The 21,190-nt window shown below is 39.7% G+C and overlaps 1 protein-coding gene across 4 annotated transcripts in view; it reads right to left on the reverse strand.

The window, feature by feature from the left end:
- CEP295 (centrosomal protein 295) overlaps positions 1–18,687 on the reverse strand; it is a 37,780-nt gene extending 19,093 nt beyond the window's left edge. For 2 of the 4 annotated variants that reach the window (XM_057399842.1, XM_057399841.1), the window contains exons 1-15: positions 18,549–18,687; positions 16,466–16,666; positions 15,179–15,303; positions 14,197–14,290; positions 10,746–10,859; positions 9,273–9,413; positions 8,321–8,504; positions 7,258–7,428; positions 6,102–6,326; positions 5,911–6,014; positions 4,148–4,360; positions 3,229–3,326; positions 2,073–3,129; positions 935–1,106; positions 655–807 (exon numbers count right to left, since the gene is read on the reverse strand). In XM_057399842.1, coding sequence (XP_057255825.1) covers positions 655–807; positions 935–1,106; positions 2,073–3,129; positions 3,229–3,326; positions 4,148–4,360; positions 5,911–6,014; positions 6,102–6,326; positions 7,258–7,428; positions 8,321–8,504; positions 9,273–9,413; positions 10,746–10,859; positions 14,197–14,290; positions 15,179–15,303; positions 16,466–16,666; positions 18,549–18,656 — 3,160 coding nt within the window. In that variant the 5' untranslated portion in view covers positions 18,657–18,687. Of the gene's footprint in view, positions 1–654; positions 808–934; positions 1,107–2,072; positions 3,130–3,228; positions 3,327–4,147; positions 4,361–5,910; positions 6,015–6,101; positions 6,327–7,257; positions 7,429–8,320; positions 8,505–9,272; positions 9,414–10,745; positions 10,862–14,196; positions 14,291–15,178; positions 15,304–16,465; positions 16,667–18,548 lie in introns of those variants that run through there. The other 2 variants (XM_057399843.1, XM_057399844.1) reach the window with 2 other exon arrangements.
- Positions 18,688–21,190: the final 2,503 nt, after the last annotated feature.

Here is a 21,190-nt window from a genome sequence, read left to right on the forward strand (position 1 = left end):
ATTTTAGCTATGAAGAGACTTAAATTCAAATGCTTACATTTAGAAAGCATCAGTTTGTTGTAGCTATTTAATTAACGTGCCTTACAGAGAATTAGGAAGCGTTGCACATGGACTTACAAAACAACAATTGCATTGTGTAGTTCCTCCCCAAAACTTTTACAAAGAGTGGTTTTGGTCTGGAATGGAAAAAAAAAACCCTAAAAAAGTTGGTCTAAAAATTTCTGTAGAAACTTGATACTAACTCCTTCAAAAGATTTCACACTCACTTTCCATAGTATGCTCAAAAGCTAAACCTTGTGGTGGGGGCCATCAACTCTGATGGTTCTCTGCCCAATTATTGTACAGCTGTCTATTAACACACCTTGCACAACAGAGAAATAAAGAGGAAACTTCAATCATGGAATTACATTGAATTTCCTATTCTTGGCAAAATTTTGTTTTAGGTTTCTCTAGCCAGACATTAATAGGATGAGCTCTTCTCAGCTATAACTCACTTTGTTACTACAAAACTTGTACCTTAAAACAAGGCAACAGTACCAGCTATTATTTCACAATCGATCATCTCAATTACTCCTCAGAAAACAGCTTCCATGCTTTATTTCTCAGGAACAGCAGCATTTATCATATATTTTTATATCCATATATATGTTTTACCTGCAAAAGAAATGCTGCAGCTCTTCGGTGTGTCTACTTCTGGTATAATACTAAGTTCATGTGGTTCCAAACCAAGCCCTAACTTGACTTTTGCCACGGGTGGTTTGGAAGATCTCCATTTCTGTTCTTTAAATAGAACTTTCTCAGTCTGTTCTGTAAAACAAAGTTTTGTAAGTTGCAATAATGCACAGATCTCAAATTAACTTGGGGAGATGGCAGAGAACTCCATCTCAACTGCAAAATGAGAAATATTATAATGAGAAATACTATTCAGCCTTACCAGTCCGCTCAGCTGGACCCATGTACTGTGAAATCATTTGACTTCCATGAAATTTACTCCTGCCACAACTCTCTTGCTGGTAGCTTTCCAAGACTTGGAAAAAGTCAGTCCTATCAATCCAGTCAGGTTTTTGTGCCTCTGTCATTTCTTCACTTGCACGGCTATGCCTCACCTTAGAAAGGCAGGAATGGGAAGCAACTGTATATAAGACCATATTTATACTTATTTATGAAGCCAGCATTTTCTTGTGTCTGCATTCCATGAAGGACAATACTGAGCACTTTGAGAAAGTACTTCAAGTAAGACACTGGATGGACTTGCTTAGCTTACACAAACATTTGGACATCCAGGTACTTTATTTAGCTCTACAAACCTCATCTGCTAAAACATAATTCTGTACATTGTCAAGGTCTCTGTTAGATTAGAGTTGAATAGTTTGCATTTTTAGGAAGAAATATTCCTGAAAAATTTGCTTTTAGTTTTTCAGCTCCCGAATTCAGGAATTTTAGCTGCGTGGAGGCTGTAAAAGCAACGGACAGGGACTCTGGGCAGCAGCTATTTTCCTAAGATGGCTTCTGTTTAAACCCCCTCCCCCCCCCAAAAAAAAACCCCAAACCCAGCCCAGAATTAAAACAGGAAGGGAGCAAAAGAAGCTTCTCTAGAACTAAAAATATACTTGGATTTTATTTCTGTTGCCCAGAAACAAGCAAGATTACAAAGTCAGGAGTGCAGCTGCCAAACCATGTTCCTAACAGGTACACATAAAAAGAGAAACTTTAAAAAGGATCTATTCAAAACACTTCTGGCATCCTTTGAGTTATTATTAAGTATTTTTAATACAAGAGCTGAGGAAAAACTCTACCTGCAGACACTTCTGACAACACAGCCATTTCAAGGGGCATTATATTCAGAGACCAAGCATAGTTCATACTCTTTCTGTTAGACTGAACAGAATGGCGCTCTTGGGGCTCGCAGAAGAGAACTGCTGATTGCAAACTGCAAGTCCTAATTAAAATTTTCATTATGGTAAATCACCTAAAACTGTCAACACTCCATGGGGTACTTTGCTAATTGGTAGCATTCACAAGTTTGATCACCTACTGGATGATTCGCCATGCAAAACATTCATAAAGCTCACCTGCTTGTTCAGTAATTCTTTCAAAGCCTCTTGCTGTCTCTGCATCTGTTCCTTCAGTTTATCTTGCTTCTGTAAAAGAAGTTGTTCTTGTATTTTCTGTCTAGAAAGAAGAGCTTCTCTTTGCGCATCTAGCTGTTCTTGCAATTCTTTCAAATACTTCTGCTGAGCTTGGATGCTTTCTGATGAGGCCAAGACTCTGTCCCTTAAATTCAGGATACCACAATAATTTAACAAAGATTCATCTCCCGTTTTTGATACCAAGAATTCCCCAACACCCTGGGCTTTAGGTTTCTCATGAGATAAAGTCACGGGTTCAGAAAGACTGAGGGGTTCTTCAAGGCTTGTTCTGATGGTGCTCTCTGCATATCCCTGCTGATATGCCAAAGAATCAACTGGGGCTGCCTGAATTACATGAGACTCTTCTCTAGCTTTTGTCTCTGTTTGCTGGTGAGATGATTCTCTGGAGCGCACCACTTCTGAAGGTTCAGAGGAGTCTTCTGCAGGCAACATGAATCTAACATGTTGTACTCGTGCTTCCGGTTGTGTTCTCACTGCAGCAACATCCTTCATGACTACCCCAGATGGTGACGGGAACCGAGGTGGTTCTCTGACATGACAGCTGGAGGTTTCCAGCATTCCCACTCCTTCCTGTGAAGGATGGCCACACGGCAAGTGAAACTCTCCATGCTTCAATTTCAATGCTTCTGAAAACTGCATGTGTCTGCCAGGACAAATGTTATGCATTTGCTCTTCATGTTGCTGTGAAGATGAGTTTTCTGACATACACAATGGTCCTGAAAACGCAGGTAGCAACCGTGCATGCTCTTGTGCATGAACCTGTTCAGGTGACTGGCACTGTGTGGGTTGTACTCCTTGCCTCTGCAGACGTGCTTCTAGGACAGGCTTTAAATGAATTGATTTTGTGTCCACAGAGCTTGGAAGTGCTGCAGCAGACAAGTGTTTTTGTTTTAGTTTATTCTGATACTCCTGTAGATGCTTTCTACCTTCTTCAATGGTCTGTCTGTGCAGCCTGAACAGAACAAAACCACAAATCTTTCTAAAGTGGTGTAAAGATAAACAGCAATTTCAATAATCAAAGCAATTCAGATTATTTTGAAACAGGCAACTCAGACTTCCATTTCCTAAAGAAATGTACCTATTCTGCTGTAGAAGGCGTTGTTGGTAATTATGGATCATCTGTAAATGGCTGTCTTCTCCAGGACTCCTGGGTTCTGACATTGTACTGTTTCCAGCCTAATCAAAATAAAACAATTTTAATTGCACTTATACAAATAACTCACAGAAAACTATTAAAGCAACAACCTTCAGCTGTATGTTCTTTCTCCTAAGTTTACAGAAGTCACTGTACAGCCGTTTGATGTCTGTGAGCTTTCAGCCTGAGGCAATGAGGCTAAAGCAGTTTCTGGAACAGATGGCCTTCAGCTACAGTCTCTCTTGGCAAGTGTAGCGTGCACCATCAAAGTCAATGGTGCTTACAGCAGCTTAGCTCAAAGATGTAAATGTACCCAGTAGTAAACTCGGAGCAATGATCCAACAGAGCTGCATTTTCAAGGCAGTCAGATCCTCAGATGAGTAGAGGTTGTGCATATGATTCAAGATTTTTAAAAATGATTACTTTCCCTAAACATCCTCCATAAATTCATCTCCTTAAAGTAGCTGCTTGAGATTTAGACAGACAAAACCACAGAGGTGAGGTCTTTCTGTCATTCTCCCCATGCCCCCATTGTTTTTTTCCTTCTTGGAAAAGAATACATGCACACGCATTAATATTATATGACTCTAAACACATTTTACTAACAGGTATTTTAAACAGACATGCTGCCTTTGGGACTATGCAAAGACAATCCAATATTGGAAGTCCAGTGATACCATGTGAAATATAGCTTCCTTTTGTTTGCTGTAGAAGCTTTTTTTAATGTATGAACTTCTGATTCATAGCCTAAGAAATAAAAACTGTTTTTCCTGATTGCTGTGATTTAAAGCCAGCAAATGGCTCTTGATTTTTATAATAAGGATAATTAAAAAGCTACACACAATTTTCTACAATTCTTCACCTCATGTTCCACTTTGTTCTGCTGCTCTGGAGAAGGAACACTATGGCTTTGTACCAGCTGACCTTGCTCTTCCTCGTCTTTTTTTTTCTTAGCTGTCTCCAAACAGCTTTGTATTTGGATCTTAAGGAGATCGGCCTCCAAACGTGCTCTCTCTTCTTCAATTTGTTGAAGCAAGGCCAGCTGTTCCTGTTTCTGTTTCTCTATTTGCTCATTCTATTGAGAAGAAAAATGAGGGTCAATCTGCAGAATGGAATGACAATGAAATAAAAGACCGCTCACATACAAACACCATACACAAAACTTTGTTCCAATTACAGCAGAAACCCTCTTGCTTGCGAAAGGCATTTCAGAATTGTCAGAGGCCTTTAAAAGTAGTTCCAAAGTTTACCAGAATAATTTTGTTTTACTGGCTAGACATTTCTAATAGTCCCTGAATCCGTTTACCTTCGCACTATTATCTGTTCTCAAATTAACAGAATGGATAAGATCAGAATCTAACTATTCAAGGTACATTATAATTTTCCAGAGACTGTAAAAGAAGCCTTTTTCTTACAGTGAATTCGAAACCTACTTTGCATTTTATAGAGCTTTTCATCAAGAGTTCACCACATTTAAATGTTAATTCAAACCTTCCAAAACTCCTGAAATAGCTAATGTAGAACCACTTTCAGAGCACTCCATAAACCTCTGAAGTGGTTTATTTTTATTCTCTTCCCATGTACCTATCAGCTACAAATCACTTAGACCCATGTGTTGCAACAGCATATGTACTTTGAGAATGGAAACAAGGAAAAATATCCAAGTATGGCAAAGATGAAGTGGACAACAGCCTTTAATGAGCCAGCCTGCATGGGGATCTCAGGAAGAGCAACTAGAGAAAAAGCCAGAGCTGAGAACAGTTAATGTGAGCACAGCAATACATAACCCTGAGCAGGTGCGAAGTGGGAAAAATGTGAAAGAAAATAACCACACTTTCACAGAGGATCACCTGCCTTTCTTTCCCCCCCCTAAAAAAATACTACTTTGTCAAATTTGTATTTCCTGAATATCTGAACTTAAACTCTACACTTTGAGGCTGCACCAAGACCTGAATTCAACTTTCCTTTTCTTTTGTCAATTGAGAAACCACCACAGCAGAGCCCTTAGGTCTCTAAGGAGACAGCAAAACCTGTAAGTATCATGAAAGACATACTGAAATGACATATATATATATAATAAAATAACACACAAAGTTATTTTCTCGATAGATGAGGCATTCCCACAGACACATGATTCCTGGTTTCTTATAATTAACTAGGAAAACACAGAAACAAAAAACACCTCGAAAACCCCAACAGTAAACCACACAAAATACTCAAGGTTTGTAAATTTCTCCTGTCACTCCAAGCAGAATCCCACAGACCTTCTTATGCTATCACACAGTGTTCGTAAAGTTTTTGGAGTTGTGTACTATTGACTACATTCTCCCAAAAGCAAAGATATTAACTTAGAATTGGGATTCAAATTTAATCAGTGTGGCATCCCTTGCCTATAGCACTTGTCAGATAGTAAGAAACTGTTTCTTTCCTCTGCAAATTCCAGCTGTCATTTAAAAATAGTTAGTACACAGAAGATAAGTACAGAAAATGTTACAGTAAGTTTTAAGTGCCACAAGCATGTGAAAAGCGTCCATAGCTGCTGTACAGCCTGTAGCATTTTTAGACTTTTGGAAATCACTATTTTTACACCATAACTGAGATAGGAGTGAGTATATACGCACTTACCCACTTTTGTCTCTCTTGCATTCTGATTTTAGCTGCTTGCTCTTGAGGATGGATTAGAACTGAATTTTCAGCTGCAACTGTCTTATCCAACGTTTTCACAGAGTCTAAAATACATGTTATTTAACTGTAATTGCAATCTTCCAAGTCTTTTTGCTCCTACACAAATTTTGCTGCAAGTATGTATTACATACCTCTGGCTTCACAAACTATGTTTTTCTGTTGCTCATAGTTCAGTTCTGAATCACACAATGGTCTCTCTTCACTAGCAATTGTGCCTGATTCAATAGTCTCAACTTCACTCTGAATATCTTTTTCACTTTTTGATGTCCACTCTTCTTTTTGGCTTCTAATCTTGTTCAGCAGTTTCTTTAAGGCAAGTTTTGACTGAAGTTGGCGAGTTTTTGCTTCTTCATGATCTATAAAGAATATATGCTGTTGAGAGTTTTGGGTAATACATATCTTTACATCATAAAAACAAAAAAAAATCCTCTTTTGTTGTTTTTAATTGCTTGCACAGTTGGACAAATAGCTTCATATTATGAAGTTCAAAAGTTTAACAGTATTTTCTCTTACCTGCAAGAGAGAAGCAGTACTTTGTCTCTGCACAACATAAAAGGAGGGCTAAGCTAGTTATAGTGCTCCACAGACAGGCTACTAAACATACTGTTGCAGAAATAGGTAGTACCATTCCCCTGCCACCCTCCACCTAGATGTTGCTGCCCTCTCCTTTGTATTGGCACAATGCAACACGAAGAAATGGCCTGTGCCACCAAAGGGATGTGGTAGAAACACTTGGCCAAAAGGCAAAGTTCACCAACGCATTTTGTATTCATATCATGTTACCCTGTACATGCCACAAGAGTTCATGCACACACATACCCGCTGCAGCCTACTCACAACATGGATCAATTCAATCACAAACCTGGACATAAAAGACATACAATAAGCTGACTTGCATACAAAGCCAAGCTTTAACTTTGAAATATTTCAAAACAAAATGAAAATTGTTGAAGTTCCCATACCAGCATCATCCAATGATTTACACTAATTATACAGGAATAATTCTGGCTAACAATGCAGTTCTTACAATTAAAAGTTATTCTCAGTATACCAATAAACTGAAGAATATTAGAAAAACAAGTCAATTTTTAAACTCATAATCATGAAAGCATCTGTGATAAACATCATAAACCACTGAATACTAAAATACTTCACAACCTTCAAGGAATATACTACAGACATTTTAGTTAATACTACCGTTAATTTATTTGACACATTAAAACTAAGTATCCTCTCTTCTACTATAAAACCAAAAGTTTAAGTTAAATCTGAAGTTAAAGGGTTTACCTTCTGATTCGATGCGGACCTCCTCTTCTGGCTGAGTGTTACAGGCAGATTCTGGTTGAATGCCACAAGCTGATTCTTGCTCCAAAGAGATATCAAGGTCATTATCTTGAGATCTATCAGGAGCTGGCAGAGGTTGTGGTTCAAACTGCAAAATGAGGTCTTCTTTCATTTCTAATGAAAAGATCACAACATAAAACAACCAACTGGAATAAAATGCCAGCAACACTGCAAATCCCTAGAAGTTCAAATAACAATTAGCTTCTTTTGCAACAGATTTAACTCAATTACCTTTTTTTTTTCCAAAATAGAAAATTCAAGACTGTTTAGATCGTTGGTTATCCATTAATTCACAAACTCTACACGCCTGTCCACCAGAATACGCTATGCCTTTCAAATTAAAGGTGTTTGTGATAAAAGGATCATCTTTACACAGAAAGCAGTACACAGGAACAATTACACACAGGAGGACCCCAATAGCTGTGTCAGGGTAAAGATACACTCTGTCCTGGCTGCTCACAGGGCTATTGCAGCATGGTCTGGGTGTGAAATCCTAAAAGATTAGTCAACAGGAGATCTCCCATGATCCGAGGGGGTTGCTGCCTATAAGGGGTGTGGGACACATGGGAAGATCATCTTGAGCTTATATGCTTATTATAAATATTTAGGGGAGGAACCAAAGGCAGGGAAAGGATTAAGTTAGTTTGGGGAGGAACAAGTGTGAGGAAAAATATCAGAATATGGGAATAAAAGGGCCTGGTCAGTACACGTGTATGTCCCTGCACTGTGCCTGGAAGTCTGTACCATCTTCTCATTAAACCCATTTCTAGCTGTTTTCCAGGGCGAGAAGTCCTCTATTTTGTACGCATGCATGCACATGGGTAAATAAGGGCTTGTGTGGCCAGCTGGTGTATGCATACTGAAAGCCTGTTTGTGTGTGTGCCTACTGTGAATACACACACAGCCTTGCTACCAGCTGGGAACCAGCCAGCCTGGGAACTGGCAGCCACAGCAGCCTCTCCTTCACTGGGCTACTGGATTCAGCAGCCTCCAACAGATTACTTACTCCTGTCTTCACTACACATATCTTCAAATGCAAACTCCAACTCTCTCTGCCATTCTTCTTTTATTTCCATACGTTTGTATGGAGGCACAAAAAGCTGAGGTGGCATTTGCGCTACAATCCGTCTTCTGCGCATCCTATCCATGTTCTGCATTTGCTCAAGTTCTTTCAGTAGCCTTTCCCTGTCCTACAAATAAAAAGGATAACAAACTTTTAGTGTTCACATTCAGACAACCATATGCCAGGACTGATAAAACACTTCTGCTTGGCTACTATGAAGTTAGTTTAATCCTTAATTTAAAATTATCTTTATTCTAGGGAGAAGGTACTTCGTCAGACGAAGGCTGTATCTGACCTTTAAACACACACATCAAGTAAAAAGCAGTAAGCTTTAGCTATCTCTAGCCTCCAAAAATACTTGTGAAGGTAACACAACAAAACAACAAATTTCAAAGCATACCTCTGAGTACAAAGACCTTTCTCAGCAGTTCAGTTTTTACTTCTTAAAGGAAAGAATTTCAGTAATTCCAGACTTCTACACTAACAGAACATCAATCTAAGTAAAACTTGGAAAAGCTTTCCAAAACTAAAACCAAACTGTTGCCTTCTTAATAACAAACTAATTTTTTTCCCCAAAAAGCACAGAATAACCAACTCCAGCTAAAGCTTATGTGGAAAAGTAGACCTCATCACCTATTAAAAAAGGTTTAACTTGATTATTACCAACTGGCTAAGGGCTGTCAGACATGAAGTTAACAATAATTAAAGCATGTTCTTTCATTCTGCCTCTTTCCAGATAGCCAGAGTTTGATGGTGTTTTTAACACATTCTGAAAACTCCATTTAGCCCATCAATTTGCCTCTTGTAATTGTAACTCCTCTGCTTATCACCTACATACAGTTTACTTAACACTGGTCATTCTGACATTAAAAACATGCACAACTACTTCACCTACCTGAGCCAAATGGACCTTCTTCAAGGCGTGACTCCCTCGGACATGTGCCTTTTCGAGCTGCTCTCTTCTCTCCCTTTCTGTCTCCCTATGCAGTTCCTCTAAACGCTTTCCTTCTTCTTCAGCAGCTGACCGAGCATCTGGCTGGCAGTCAATCAATAGTTTAGTGCATTAAGTTCTTTCTAACAGTTTTAAAGCATATGTAACAATAAATAAGGGAATAATCCTGCAGCAAAAGCACTTTTAAAAGAGACACAGAATGCCGTATGAACACCCTGGAAGATTTATAGTTCTTGGTTGCAAGCAGGACCAAACTAGCTTCTAGCCTTCGGAAAAAATGCGTGTATTTACACAAGTGTAAGTGTCAAGTGCTCTATTTTCAAGCTGTACTAGGGACAATCATCTGTATGATCTGTTATAACAGAGTAGCTATTTTTCCTACATTACAAGGTAAAAATCAATAAAATGGTTCATACAGATTGACTACTTCTATCCTCATGGATTTGTTTTAAACAAGGTGAGAAGGAAGCAGGAATCCAGAAGCATTTATATTCCCTTCTGAGAAACCAGAAACATCTGAAGTGTTTTAAATAAGAAAAACCTTACCAACACATGACAATTTACTTAAGTAAGAAAAAAAGTCATTGCACATAAATACGACCACAAAATTTAACATTTTAGATTTCTTCCATGACAGAGCTGAGCAAACTACAGTGTCTCTTCTTACTGTGTCTAGTCCTTCAAACATTAGGAAAACCTAAAACTGTATGAATGCACTTCAGAAAATACTCACAAAACCAAATTTATTGAGAGTGCTGATCCAGAACAGGCACTCAGACTGTGGTCTCACACTAACAATAAGCCAAACTGTTGTTTCATTCACTTCTGAATAATATTGCCTTAATTAAAAAATCACTTCTAAAAGCTAAGCTCTTGCTCCATCTCTTGCTTTTCCAGCTCCTCCCCTTCTTCTGATCTTTGGCCTTTGTTTGAGTCTATTGTAAGCTTCAGCAAACTTTCCCATTTGGCATCGTTCTTCTTCCCCAGTTAGACTTCTGCCAGTTTGGAAGTCAAAACCATTGACTGCATGAACAAGATGAACACAAATACAATGTAAAACTGGGAGTACATAGCTAAAAAGAGAGAAAAAGCAGGGCTACTGTAACTATTAATTTAGCATAAGCCACAAAGCAGATTTGGGTGTCCAATGTCATGCCAGTCTGGTGAACTCACCTCCTTAGAGGTCTGTTCATGTGGGACTGTCACGTGTGATCCCACAAGTGACTGAGCACACGAAAGGTCTTACAAGGTTTCCCCATCTCAGATTCTGATCAGTAAGTTTTGACATGGTTGCTTTATACAAGTTCATATTTTTCAACCTGATCTAGAAGACTGAGTTGCTGATATCCAGACACTGCGTGCAACATCAAGAAAGATCTATGGAAGTATGTATCACAAACACTTGGAGTTAATCACCTGCTCTCCATCCACTTCTCTGTCCACATAAGGTTCAGAAATATGGTAACGTGTAACAGAAAAGTTGTCAGCACTGTAGGGCTTCACTGCAGGAGCTTTTTTCACTTCAAAATTCTAGGAACAAAAGTACAAGTACAGCTGTATCAGAGAACAGTATCACTAGCAAAGCAACTGAACAGAACATAAATGATCTGTAGCCTTAAATCAGTATTAAAAGAAAGCCACCCCTCCAAATTCTTTCCTGAATTCTCTTCTGAAAATATCTGTTTAAATCCTTACATACATTTAATAACTAATAAAAGACATCAGCACAAGACAGATCCAGAGGGCTTAATAACTGAGAGCATCTAACTGCCTAATGCAAGCTCCTTCACAAAAACTGACATTCAAGAGCTCTACCTTAATGTTTCAAAATCATTACCTTACTTTAAAAGCACTTGCGTTTGATGCACTAATATAAAGCCCACTTACAACAGCTGTCACACTCACCTCAAAGCAGGGCAACCACAGACCCACAATATGATTATATCTAACAGCAAAATAACACTTCTCAAATACTGACTTTCTTTACAAAACTCAGAACTATTCTGTCCAATTTATTGTTTAACCAGAGAAAAGAGCATTTTCCATAATTTCACTGAAAAGTATCCATTCAGACAATACAAGGTTTAATTTGTTTTGGGTTTGTTTGTTTGCTTTTTAAAGTTTTGTGTACACTATCACATTCCAACTCTTGTGCTAAAGAGTTTGAATACTGAGCAACCAGACCTTCCCTCTTCTTTGGCTCAGTCTGAAGTTCTCTGGTAAGGTAGCTAGGTTAGGAAGCAGTATTCTGTAGGAGCTCCCTTTGTGCTTCTAACATCTCCTCGATTTATTTTCTCTCAGCTTCCTCTTCCCTAGACTTTTTCCTTAAAAAGCATTCTTGCATCAACTAAACCAGAAAGCTTCGTAGCCTCAGGGGCTTGAAGCCAACATGACTGTAAACAAATGTACACATACAAAGAGCAGCATTAAGTCTCAGGAATCTAAAACTTCTTTCTATGCAAGATGAGGCATTCCAAATTTCAGCATTATCCTGTTATTTTAGAAAGACTGTAGAGTCAAGTCTTTAAAAGAATTCTCTAACAAGCAACTAAGTTTCAGCCTTACCAACAGAACATCAGTAGCTGATTTTATGGTTCTTAAGCAAATGCATGCAATTCTAGTAGGAAAGAAAAAAGATATGTACAAATAAAAGCAAACCATCAAGGCTTTCATTTGTACAAAATGCTATTTTAAAAATTGCTAACTTTCTTAATTAATATATCATAGTAATTTAACAGATCAAAATTAACATAAATGCTTGTAGATACCGATTACAGCTCTTAAAACAGACAAGTCCCCTGGCTAAACCTCATTAGCCAGATCACCAGCTGCTTGACCTATACTGTGTTATTTTCTGAACACGTAATTAAACCTCAGCCTTCGGAACTATTAAATAAAACCTGAAACTAACAAATCAGTAATTAAGAACTACAATCGCATCTCCAGAATTCTATTCAAGAATGGGAAGATGCAAGAATTACACTGGAGGCTGAAAAAATTATACTTGTAACATAATGACACCTCACGGTGGAACACTGCAGTTAAAAAGTCATCCATACTTCATATACTTCCATAAAAAAAAAAAAAAAGAAGTTCATAAAGAGTCTGTGACACTTGTCAAGAAATTGGTGTTTACAGTTTAACTTCAATTAAGTAACTTAACAGTTGGGCTAACTAAATAAGGCCTCAATTCCTAAAAGCTGTTCTTGTGAGAATTAAAGTTATGGCAAGATATCTAGAGGAAAAAAGCTTCTTTTGCAAAGTAACAGTAATTGCAGTATATTAAGAAAATGTTCCTTATGTCGTAAGTAACCACACTGTCTAAGCTCCATTTTATGAAATTTTATTCAATTGTTATTGCAACAGAGCATCAGATTATGATTATAACTATGTTTAATAACCTCTTTATGTAAATTGATTCAAGAAAATAAGCATGCTTATGCAGATGACCTTGTAATTTGCTGTAATTCACAGGATTTAAAGTTAAGCAATTCAAATTCAGTGCCTTTTGAGTCATACATTTGCAAGACAAAGCCCCAGATTTCCCACCCTCCCCCTTAAAATTGACAGTTAACATCTTTTGTTTTCTCTCTCTATACAGAACTGGGAATAAGCCACAGCTCTAATCATCTATTACTTCCCATTTACCCCATGCAGTACATGACACCCAGTTACACTTCCAAGAAAATAACTATTCTTCACCCTGTGCCCTTCCAGCAACATATGCCTCTGACAAAAGGATTAAAATCCTTATAGATACAAAAACTAGGAAAAAGGCTCCAATTCAGCTAGTCTTTACATGAATCACATTAACATGCTGTGCTACGTTTAAACAACGCAATCTTTCCTCAACATAAATCCAACATGTCTGCAGAATTGTTGATTCGATTTGCCATTATCGAAACATGAATTCATTAAAAGCAAGCCCAGGTACTGTAGAAAATTCAGCTGTTTGCAAACTCTCTTAAAACCAGCTAAAATCATGCTTACTGAAAAGGTGAGTAAACAACGTGTTCACGGGTGGAAATGCATCACATTGTAGAGTTTCAGGAAAGGAAGTTATGATTGTGCAATACTTTGTCCTGGGTTCAGCTGCAACAGTCATTTTTCTCCTTCTTAGTAGCTGGTGCAGTGCTGGTTTTGACTATAGTCTGACAACAACGCTGATAACACACCAAACTTTTAGTTGTTGCAAAGTAACGTTTACCCCAATCAAGGACTTTTCAGTCTCATGCTCTGACAGCAAGGAGAAGCACAAGAAGCTGGGAGGAAGCAGAGACAGGACACCTGACCCAAACCAGCCAGGTATTGACCCAGACCTGTCATCTTAACACAATCACAAATGCACCAGAACCTGTAGAAACCTGAACAAAGTCTTCTTGCTTGCCCTGGTCAAAAAATAGACCGAGAGGGAAATTCTACATTTTAAAATGGAAAGAGAGATGCATTACTGAGGTTATTAGATTAACTATTATAGATATAGTACTGTGTCTTTTTATCTGTTACATCATCTAGAATGTTGAGGTGGTGTGTCCATGCTGAGAAAGATCACTGTAGAGTTTAGCACTACTGTGGCTATTAAATAAAAATGAAATCATGATAAAGTTTAAATGATGTATTAACCACAAAAATAGGATCTCAGATGACAAGAGATAAAAATCCACACACAACAAGAGAACAGAACTAAACCAATACCAAAGCTTGGTAGTAAGAGGTCTACTAATACATAAGCCAGTAATTTTCTTGGGTTTTGCTGAACCACTCTCATATGTATGCAAACAGCAATTCTGGATATCGAAGCAATAAATAATCATTACATTCTATGGTATCCTGAAATTGCGATCACTATGGAATCATGGATACATACCTCAAGAGGATGTCGTGGAGGAGGTGGCAAGCTTGCAATTTTGGCTGCTCTTTGTCTTTCTACTTCCAGAGCATGTTTACGTGCATTTGTTCGTCTTGGGGAGGAAAAAATCAGAGCACATATCCCCACCCAAAAAGAAAGAGCGAGAAGAAGGAAAATAATTCAAGAAACAATGACAGCAAATAACTGTGCAAAAAATGACTGTGCAAAATAAAAGGCAAACCTAAAAATAAACAGATTCAGCTGTACTTGAATTGAATGCTTGGGAGATAGGAAAGGGCAAGCACACTGGAAAGTCAACAGAACTTGCGCTGACAGGCAGCACTGGAAAACTATCTGTTGCAGCAATGCAAAAATATTAATACACACAAGCTTCTAAAGCACAAAGATAAATCCCTGCCTTTCACTGTGGTTTTCGGTAAGCACTGCAGCACTTCAAATACTTTTAATTACTCAAGTGTGGACAAAATTAAGTGTTTAATCAATAGGTCTCAGCTCTTACTCAAGCGCAACTGTCCCCAAGACTACACAGTTCATTTTCCATGCTAGCCCAAGTTTGGTGCAGTCTGTTTAAACCCAAGCAAACTAAAAGACCCTAACCCTCCCAAAACCACCAAACATGCTAAGAAGGAAGGCCATGACAAATGCACTAAGTCCTTTTTGCAGGCAGGTAACTCTCCACCAGGCACTGGCCTGAGAATATTGCATTTTGTATGTCACTGAATAGCTGTCAGTCAACAACCCCGACTGAAAACAGCAACAGAAAAATGAAAGGCCCCCGCTTCTTGAGAGCCTGCAAGGCCAGTTTGTTCTTAAAACTAGTTCTTACCAAAATCCACCAGCTTTAGCCACCAGCATTAATTCTCTAACCCATACAATTTCAAGATTCAAAAAGCTCAACGCAAGAAGCACTTCTGCCTTTCACCTTGGGACACTGTAAAATGCACTCTGTGCTTAATGAAACCAGGGAGTTATTGCATACCGGGCTTGCTCACGAAGTAAGTTTTCTTTTTGGTATTTCTGCTCTTTCAAGGCTTTCCTGTGCCTCTTCTCTGCTCGTTGTCTCCTTTCCTCTGCTTGTTTTGCCAGAGCTTCTAAGTCAGGTTCCTTAACAATAAAATATCACAAGCACTTAATACAGGGTTTTACTCCTCAAACTATCAGTGTGATATTTCAAATTAAGTTCTGCTGTAAGAATCACAAGCTCAAAATCACTTTCTACAGTATTACAGCAAAAATACCCTAAATAATAGCTTTTCCTTCTCTTCTCTCTTTATTCTCTTTTCTACCACCAACAGCAGCAAATTTACCACATTCCTCAGCCAATGTAACCAAATATTAATGTGGAAACCTCAACTTTTCTCTGCATCTCTGGTGAAGAGGGTAATATACTTACCCATTTTAGCAAATGCTGTACAAGAGAAAACATGTTACTACCTTTCAGTCATAAACTACAACAACTGTGTCTCACCAGAAACATTTATGATTAGTTCTCTGTGGCACTGGTACCACAGTTTTCCACAAACTCATCCCTCCTAGCATCAGAAAGGAGTTTTCAAAAGATGATTTAGGGACACTGAAGTACGGAAAGGTATAATGCTGGGTTAAAAGCTTGATTAATTTCATAAGTAAGCTAGCCTGCAAAATCCATGCAAGAAATCTGTAGCACTGATTTCTGTAAACCTGGCTCAGTGTCAGATCTGTGGAAAATTTCTACCTAACAACCTCAGTGAGCTCTCAAAGACAGCCTACACAAGTTACAGGATTTTAAAGAAGTGTAAATTTGTTATAGGTGCAAAATTAAGAAGTGAACCAGCTGACAGGCAAAGGCCTCGGAAGCCCTTACCAAGACTTTCCAAGTCACTTGAGCAGTGAAGAAAAAAAAAGTGCATTTTCCTAAGCACAGAAAAGATACCGTTACATGGTAAAGAAAAAGAGTTATTGTATGGCTGACATACTTGAGACAACAATTCACCATGTGCAATGTAGTCAAGTACAAATATACACTATCATATATGTGTACAATCTAACACAAATAACTCTAAGAGTTTGCATAGCCAAAGCCTCAGCAAATGCGCCTGCCAGACCATTTAAATCTTGGTCTTGCGGAATGATACCTGCAAAAAAGAACATGAACATTTCCAAGAAGCTTCCATTCTTCAAAGCTGCTGGTTTGAGTATTAGGGCTGCAAGATAAAGAATATAAAAACCTGGTATTTCTAGAGCATCCAGAATTTCTCTGACAATACTATTAAGCTGTTTCACTTACATTTTCCTTGGCTTGTCGGTGACCTTCACCAATTGCCCTTAGGCTTGATAAATAAAATTCTTCTAAGGCTTTCATCTTTTCATCCTGCGCTTTCTGCCACTCGGCTCTCAGTGCCTCCTCTAATTGATGGAGTTGTTCTTCTCTCCTCTGCTTTACCTTCTGTCTTATCTGCAAGGCGATATACTTCTGTTGCTCTCTAACCTGCAGAAACAGCATTTATGTTTTGTCAGCAACTTACTTTTTACTGCAAGTCTTTCCACAACATACTCTACCCTTTTTTCAGCTTTCCATCTCATCTACTATACCGTTGACATCTGTCCAGAAAATACTTTAAAGTTGCTGTTACCTTTTCCCAAACTTTGTATGTTAAATAATAAACTTAATCATAGTTAAATGTTTCTGTCAAAGTCCAAAGGCAACATACAACTGGCAAATAAAATGCAAAAACTGCTTGAAATATCCTTCTCCCCAAAGCCACAATGCAATAATTTATTAAAGACTTCTATTACAATGCAACATATAAAAAAGCCCAAGAGGGGTGAAAGACTAGTACACAGTAAACATCTTTAAGATGTATCTTTTGAGGACATTAAAGACCAGAACAGCTTGTGTGGGACAAAGCAGACAAAGGCTAAGAAAAGAGTAAGAGAAATGGAGAAATAGCCATGTGGTGTAACAGCAGCACAGAAACAGTAGAAAGATGAGATGAACAGGTATGTTCTTCAGAACATAGATGTACTCTGCTCAGACATCCTAAAAGGAGCTATACCTGAAGAACAGGTATGTTCTTCAGAACATAGAAGTACTCTGCTCAGACATCCTAAAAGGAGCTATACCTGAAGAACAGGTATGTTCTTCAGAACATAGAAGTACTCTGCTCAGACATCCTAAAAGGAGCTATACCTAAAACATTTTGAGCTATGACATACTGTAGCAATTCAGTTCATCTGGAGGAAAGCTCTGAAGTTCCATATTAGCAGCTGTTGTCTTATTGCTTCTGTGTGATCACTGTGAAAACTCCTCGAACACTGTAGGTGGTGACACACAAGTGACACACCAGCAGAAGAGAAACAACTGCATGTTCACAGCCAAATAAAAATGGTGGATACTGGGAAGCTAGTAGGGAAGAAGAAATTCTGGAACATTTGTTCCAGCGAATCTAACAAATAGACATTTCATGAGCAAAATATGCACTTAGTAGTAAATAAACATGAGAAAGACGGAAGTTACTCACAAACTAAATGGAAATCTAATATACAATATTGGGGGTGGGACTAGTGGAAGAGTGCCTGGAAAGCTGTCACAGAGGAAAAGTTCTTTAGGATGTTGGCCAGGTGTGTGCCCAGGAAGCTAAGAAGGCCAATGGCATCCTGGCCAGTATCAGCACTAGTGCAGCCAGGAGGGCCAGGGCAATGATTGTCCCCCTGTACAGGGCACTGGTGAGGCTGCACCTTTAATCCTGTGTTCACTTCTGGGCACCTCACATTGAGGTGCTGGAGTGTGTTCAGAGAAGGGCAACAAAGCTGGTGAAGGATCTGGAGCACAAGGGTGATGAGGAGCAGCTGAGGAAACATAGGTTGTTCAGCGTGGAGAAAAGGAGGCTCAGGGGAGCTTTTACTGATCTCTTACAACTATCTGAAAGGACATTGTAGTGAGGTGGGTGCTGGCCTCTTAGCCCAAGTAAGAAGTGATAGGACAAGAAGCAATGGACTCAGGCAGTGCCACAGGAGGTTTAGATTGGAGGTAAGGAAAAGTTTCTTCACTGAAACGGTTATCAAGCATTGGAACAGGCTGCCCAGGGAAGCAGTGGTGTTACCATCCCTGGAGGTACTTAAAAGACATATAGATGTAGCACTTAGGAAAATGCTTTAGTGGTGGACTTGGCAGTGCTGGGTTAACAGTTGGACTGCATGATCTTAAAGGTTTTTTCCAACCTAAATGATTCTATGATTCTAGAATCATATTCTATGATTCTATATTACAACCATGAGATTTAGCTTACATGAAATAAAATTTTCAGTTCATTTTCCTAAATTATTTGTAACATCACTAAATAAAATAACATGCAAAACCACAGACACACCTGCTGCAGCCTCAGCTTTCTTCTCCTTTCATATTCTTCTTTCAGCAGCATGGTTTCCTCATTAGGACTAAGCCTCAATTGCCCAACTTTTGCAACTTTCCTCTTCATTTCTGGAAACGTGAATAATCAATTTCTGAGAGAACAACATAAAAACCAGAAATTGTACATGAATTATATAAGTAAACCAGGTAAAAAAAAATCCAAACAAATATTGCCATCATCTTACAAATCTATCACAGTCTTTAGGAGCATGAGCTACAATTGTTCAAGTCTATTTCAAATGTACTCAATGACATTGGCACCATCTTTGTCACAGTCACAAACTCACTGCTTTTGAATATTATGCTATATAGTAAACTGCAACAGCTTTACATTCTCATTCTACACTGTGGACCTGACAGGTAAAACTGCAAAGTGAACAGTGAACACCATCCAACACGTGGGAAGATTAAACAAAACAAGAAAAAAAAAAACAACAAAAAGCTACTGCACATGAAAGCAAGGCGGGCACATAGGTGATTCATAGTGAAATGTTCTCATAGCAGTTGTAAGATACTGTGTTTGTTGACGTTTCTGACTGCAGTCCAAGGTTTTCTACCTTGAAGGTGTGAAACTCCACCAACAGCCTGCATGCCAAGCATTTCACTAGAACACTAAAAACCATAACTGAAGGTTTCTTAAGCAGCCGTTTCAAACATTGTTCCCCTGCAAATTTTGCTGTGGAATCAGGATGTACTGGTTCAAGGAGAAAGAAAAAATACTTTTTCAGCCTGATAAGCAGCCTAGTCCAAATTTTCTCCCTTCCCTCAAGCATCTATTTGATGTTTAAATATGCATATCCCTGAAAATACTCTCCCAAAACAAAGCAGCAAAACTTTCAAAAGCCACTGTTCAGTTCTGAAAATCTTATGAACAAAAATGAAAAATCCACATAGCCCTAAGAATTTAACCACATGTTACACTTTGAAAGAGTTCTCTTCAGTATATAAATTAAAACAAACAAATCTCACAAACATTCTAAAGAAATCAGGTCAGCTGTAAAACCAAAATAATTATCACCGACTGGTTTGGGTTGGAAAAGACTTTAAAGCTCATCCAGTCCCAACCCCCTGCCGTGTGCAAGGACACCTTCCACTAGAGCAGGTTCCTCCAAGCTCTGTCCAACCTGGCCTTTAACACTGCCAGGGATGGGGCAGCCACAGCTTCTCTGGGCATCCTGTGCCAGAGCCTCACCATGCGCACAGGGAAGAGTTTCTTCCTAATGTAAATCTCCCCTCTTTCAGTTTAAAGCCATTTCCCCTTGTCCTGTCACTACATGTCCTTGTAAAAAGCCCCTCTCCAGATATCTTGTGGCCCCTTTAGGTATTAGAAGCTGCTCTAAGGTCTCCTCAGAGCCTTCTCTTCCCCAGGCTGAACAAGCCCAACGCTCTCAGCATGTCTCCACAGAAGTGCTCCAGCCCTCGGAGCATCTTCTAATTATCCACAAGACACTTTTAGTAGAGGGTTATTAAACCAATGAATCCCAAGTTCATTACAGGATAAACAGGGATAGAAGATCGTATTTCCTGCTGGCTTTCCCATACTCATCAGGTAAAAACCAGAAGTTTATCAATACACATAGTTAAGGAGGAAATGACTACCTCCCTCCTCCCCTCCCATAAAGAAAGGAAAAATTTAGAGGATGAACAATACGAAGTCTAGATCTAACACTTAAAAAAAAAATAAACCAAAAGCAGATAACGCAAACGCCACAGTAAAGCAGCCAACATTTGCCCAGATTCAGTTGCAGCACAAAGCCATCAGTAAAAGCACAACGGGTAAGACTAAGTCGGCCTTTCCTGGGACCTAGAGAAGGTCCGAGAGCACCATTAACGCCTCTCACATTCCTACCCAGAGCAGCTCCCAGAGCCATGAAAAGCAGCCCCTCGCCGAGGCCCCGCCCTGAGGCGCCCTCCTCAGGGGCAGTGACCGGAACGGAGTCCCCACGCCCAGCAGCTCTGCCCTGGAGGCCCGATCTCTGGGAACCGCCGCGGGGCCTCGGCCGCTGGACCAAACCGAGCTGAGGAGGGACTATGCGGAGAGAACGGAAGGGAAGGTACAGCCTCACCCAGCCCCGGGACCGGGGGAAGGGACAGCAAGAGAGCAACCCCACCGCGGGGAGCCCGCACCTACCCGCGCTCCTCACGGCGCCACCAACCACCGCCCCCTGTCGCCACCTCACCGCCAGCAGCCAATGGCTGCGGGCGCAGCGGGAAACCGAGAGCTACGGCGGGATCAGCCTCTGCACATGCGCAGTGTTAGCCTCGACGCTCACCACCACCAACCCCAGCGCGCATGCGGAAGAGCCGACCTTCCTCCTCCCACGGGGGCCGAACCCCACCCCTGCCCTCTGGTGACCAATGGGAACAGGGAAAAGATGCCGTAAGTGACCAATGGGAACTGGGGAAAGCCGCCGCGGGCGGAAGCCTGCGGGTATAAAAGGGGCTCTGGGTGAACGTGGAAGGACGCAGCTCGCTCTTCGCGTGATCCGCAGTCTTAGCCCCTTTCGAAGGGCTAACTTAAATGGGGTTAATGTTTTGCACACTTAATCAGGCAATTGCTACATGTGCTTAAAAGGGAAAATCGGTGTCAGTTTCTCACTA

The sequence above is a fragment of the Pezoporus wallicus genome, unplaced genomic scaffold (genome assembly GCF_028554395.1).
Source record: "Pezoporus wallicus isolate ANWC-B61680 ecotype Strahan unplaced genomic scaffold, APGP_CSIRO_Pwel_v1 scaffold_6446, whole genome shotgun sequence".
Taxonomy (NCBI): domain Eukaryota; kingdom Metazoa; phylum Chordata; class Aves; order Psittaciformes; family Psittacidae; genus Pezoporus; species Pezoporus wallicus.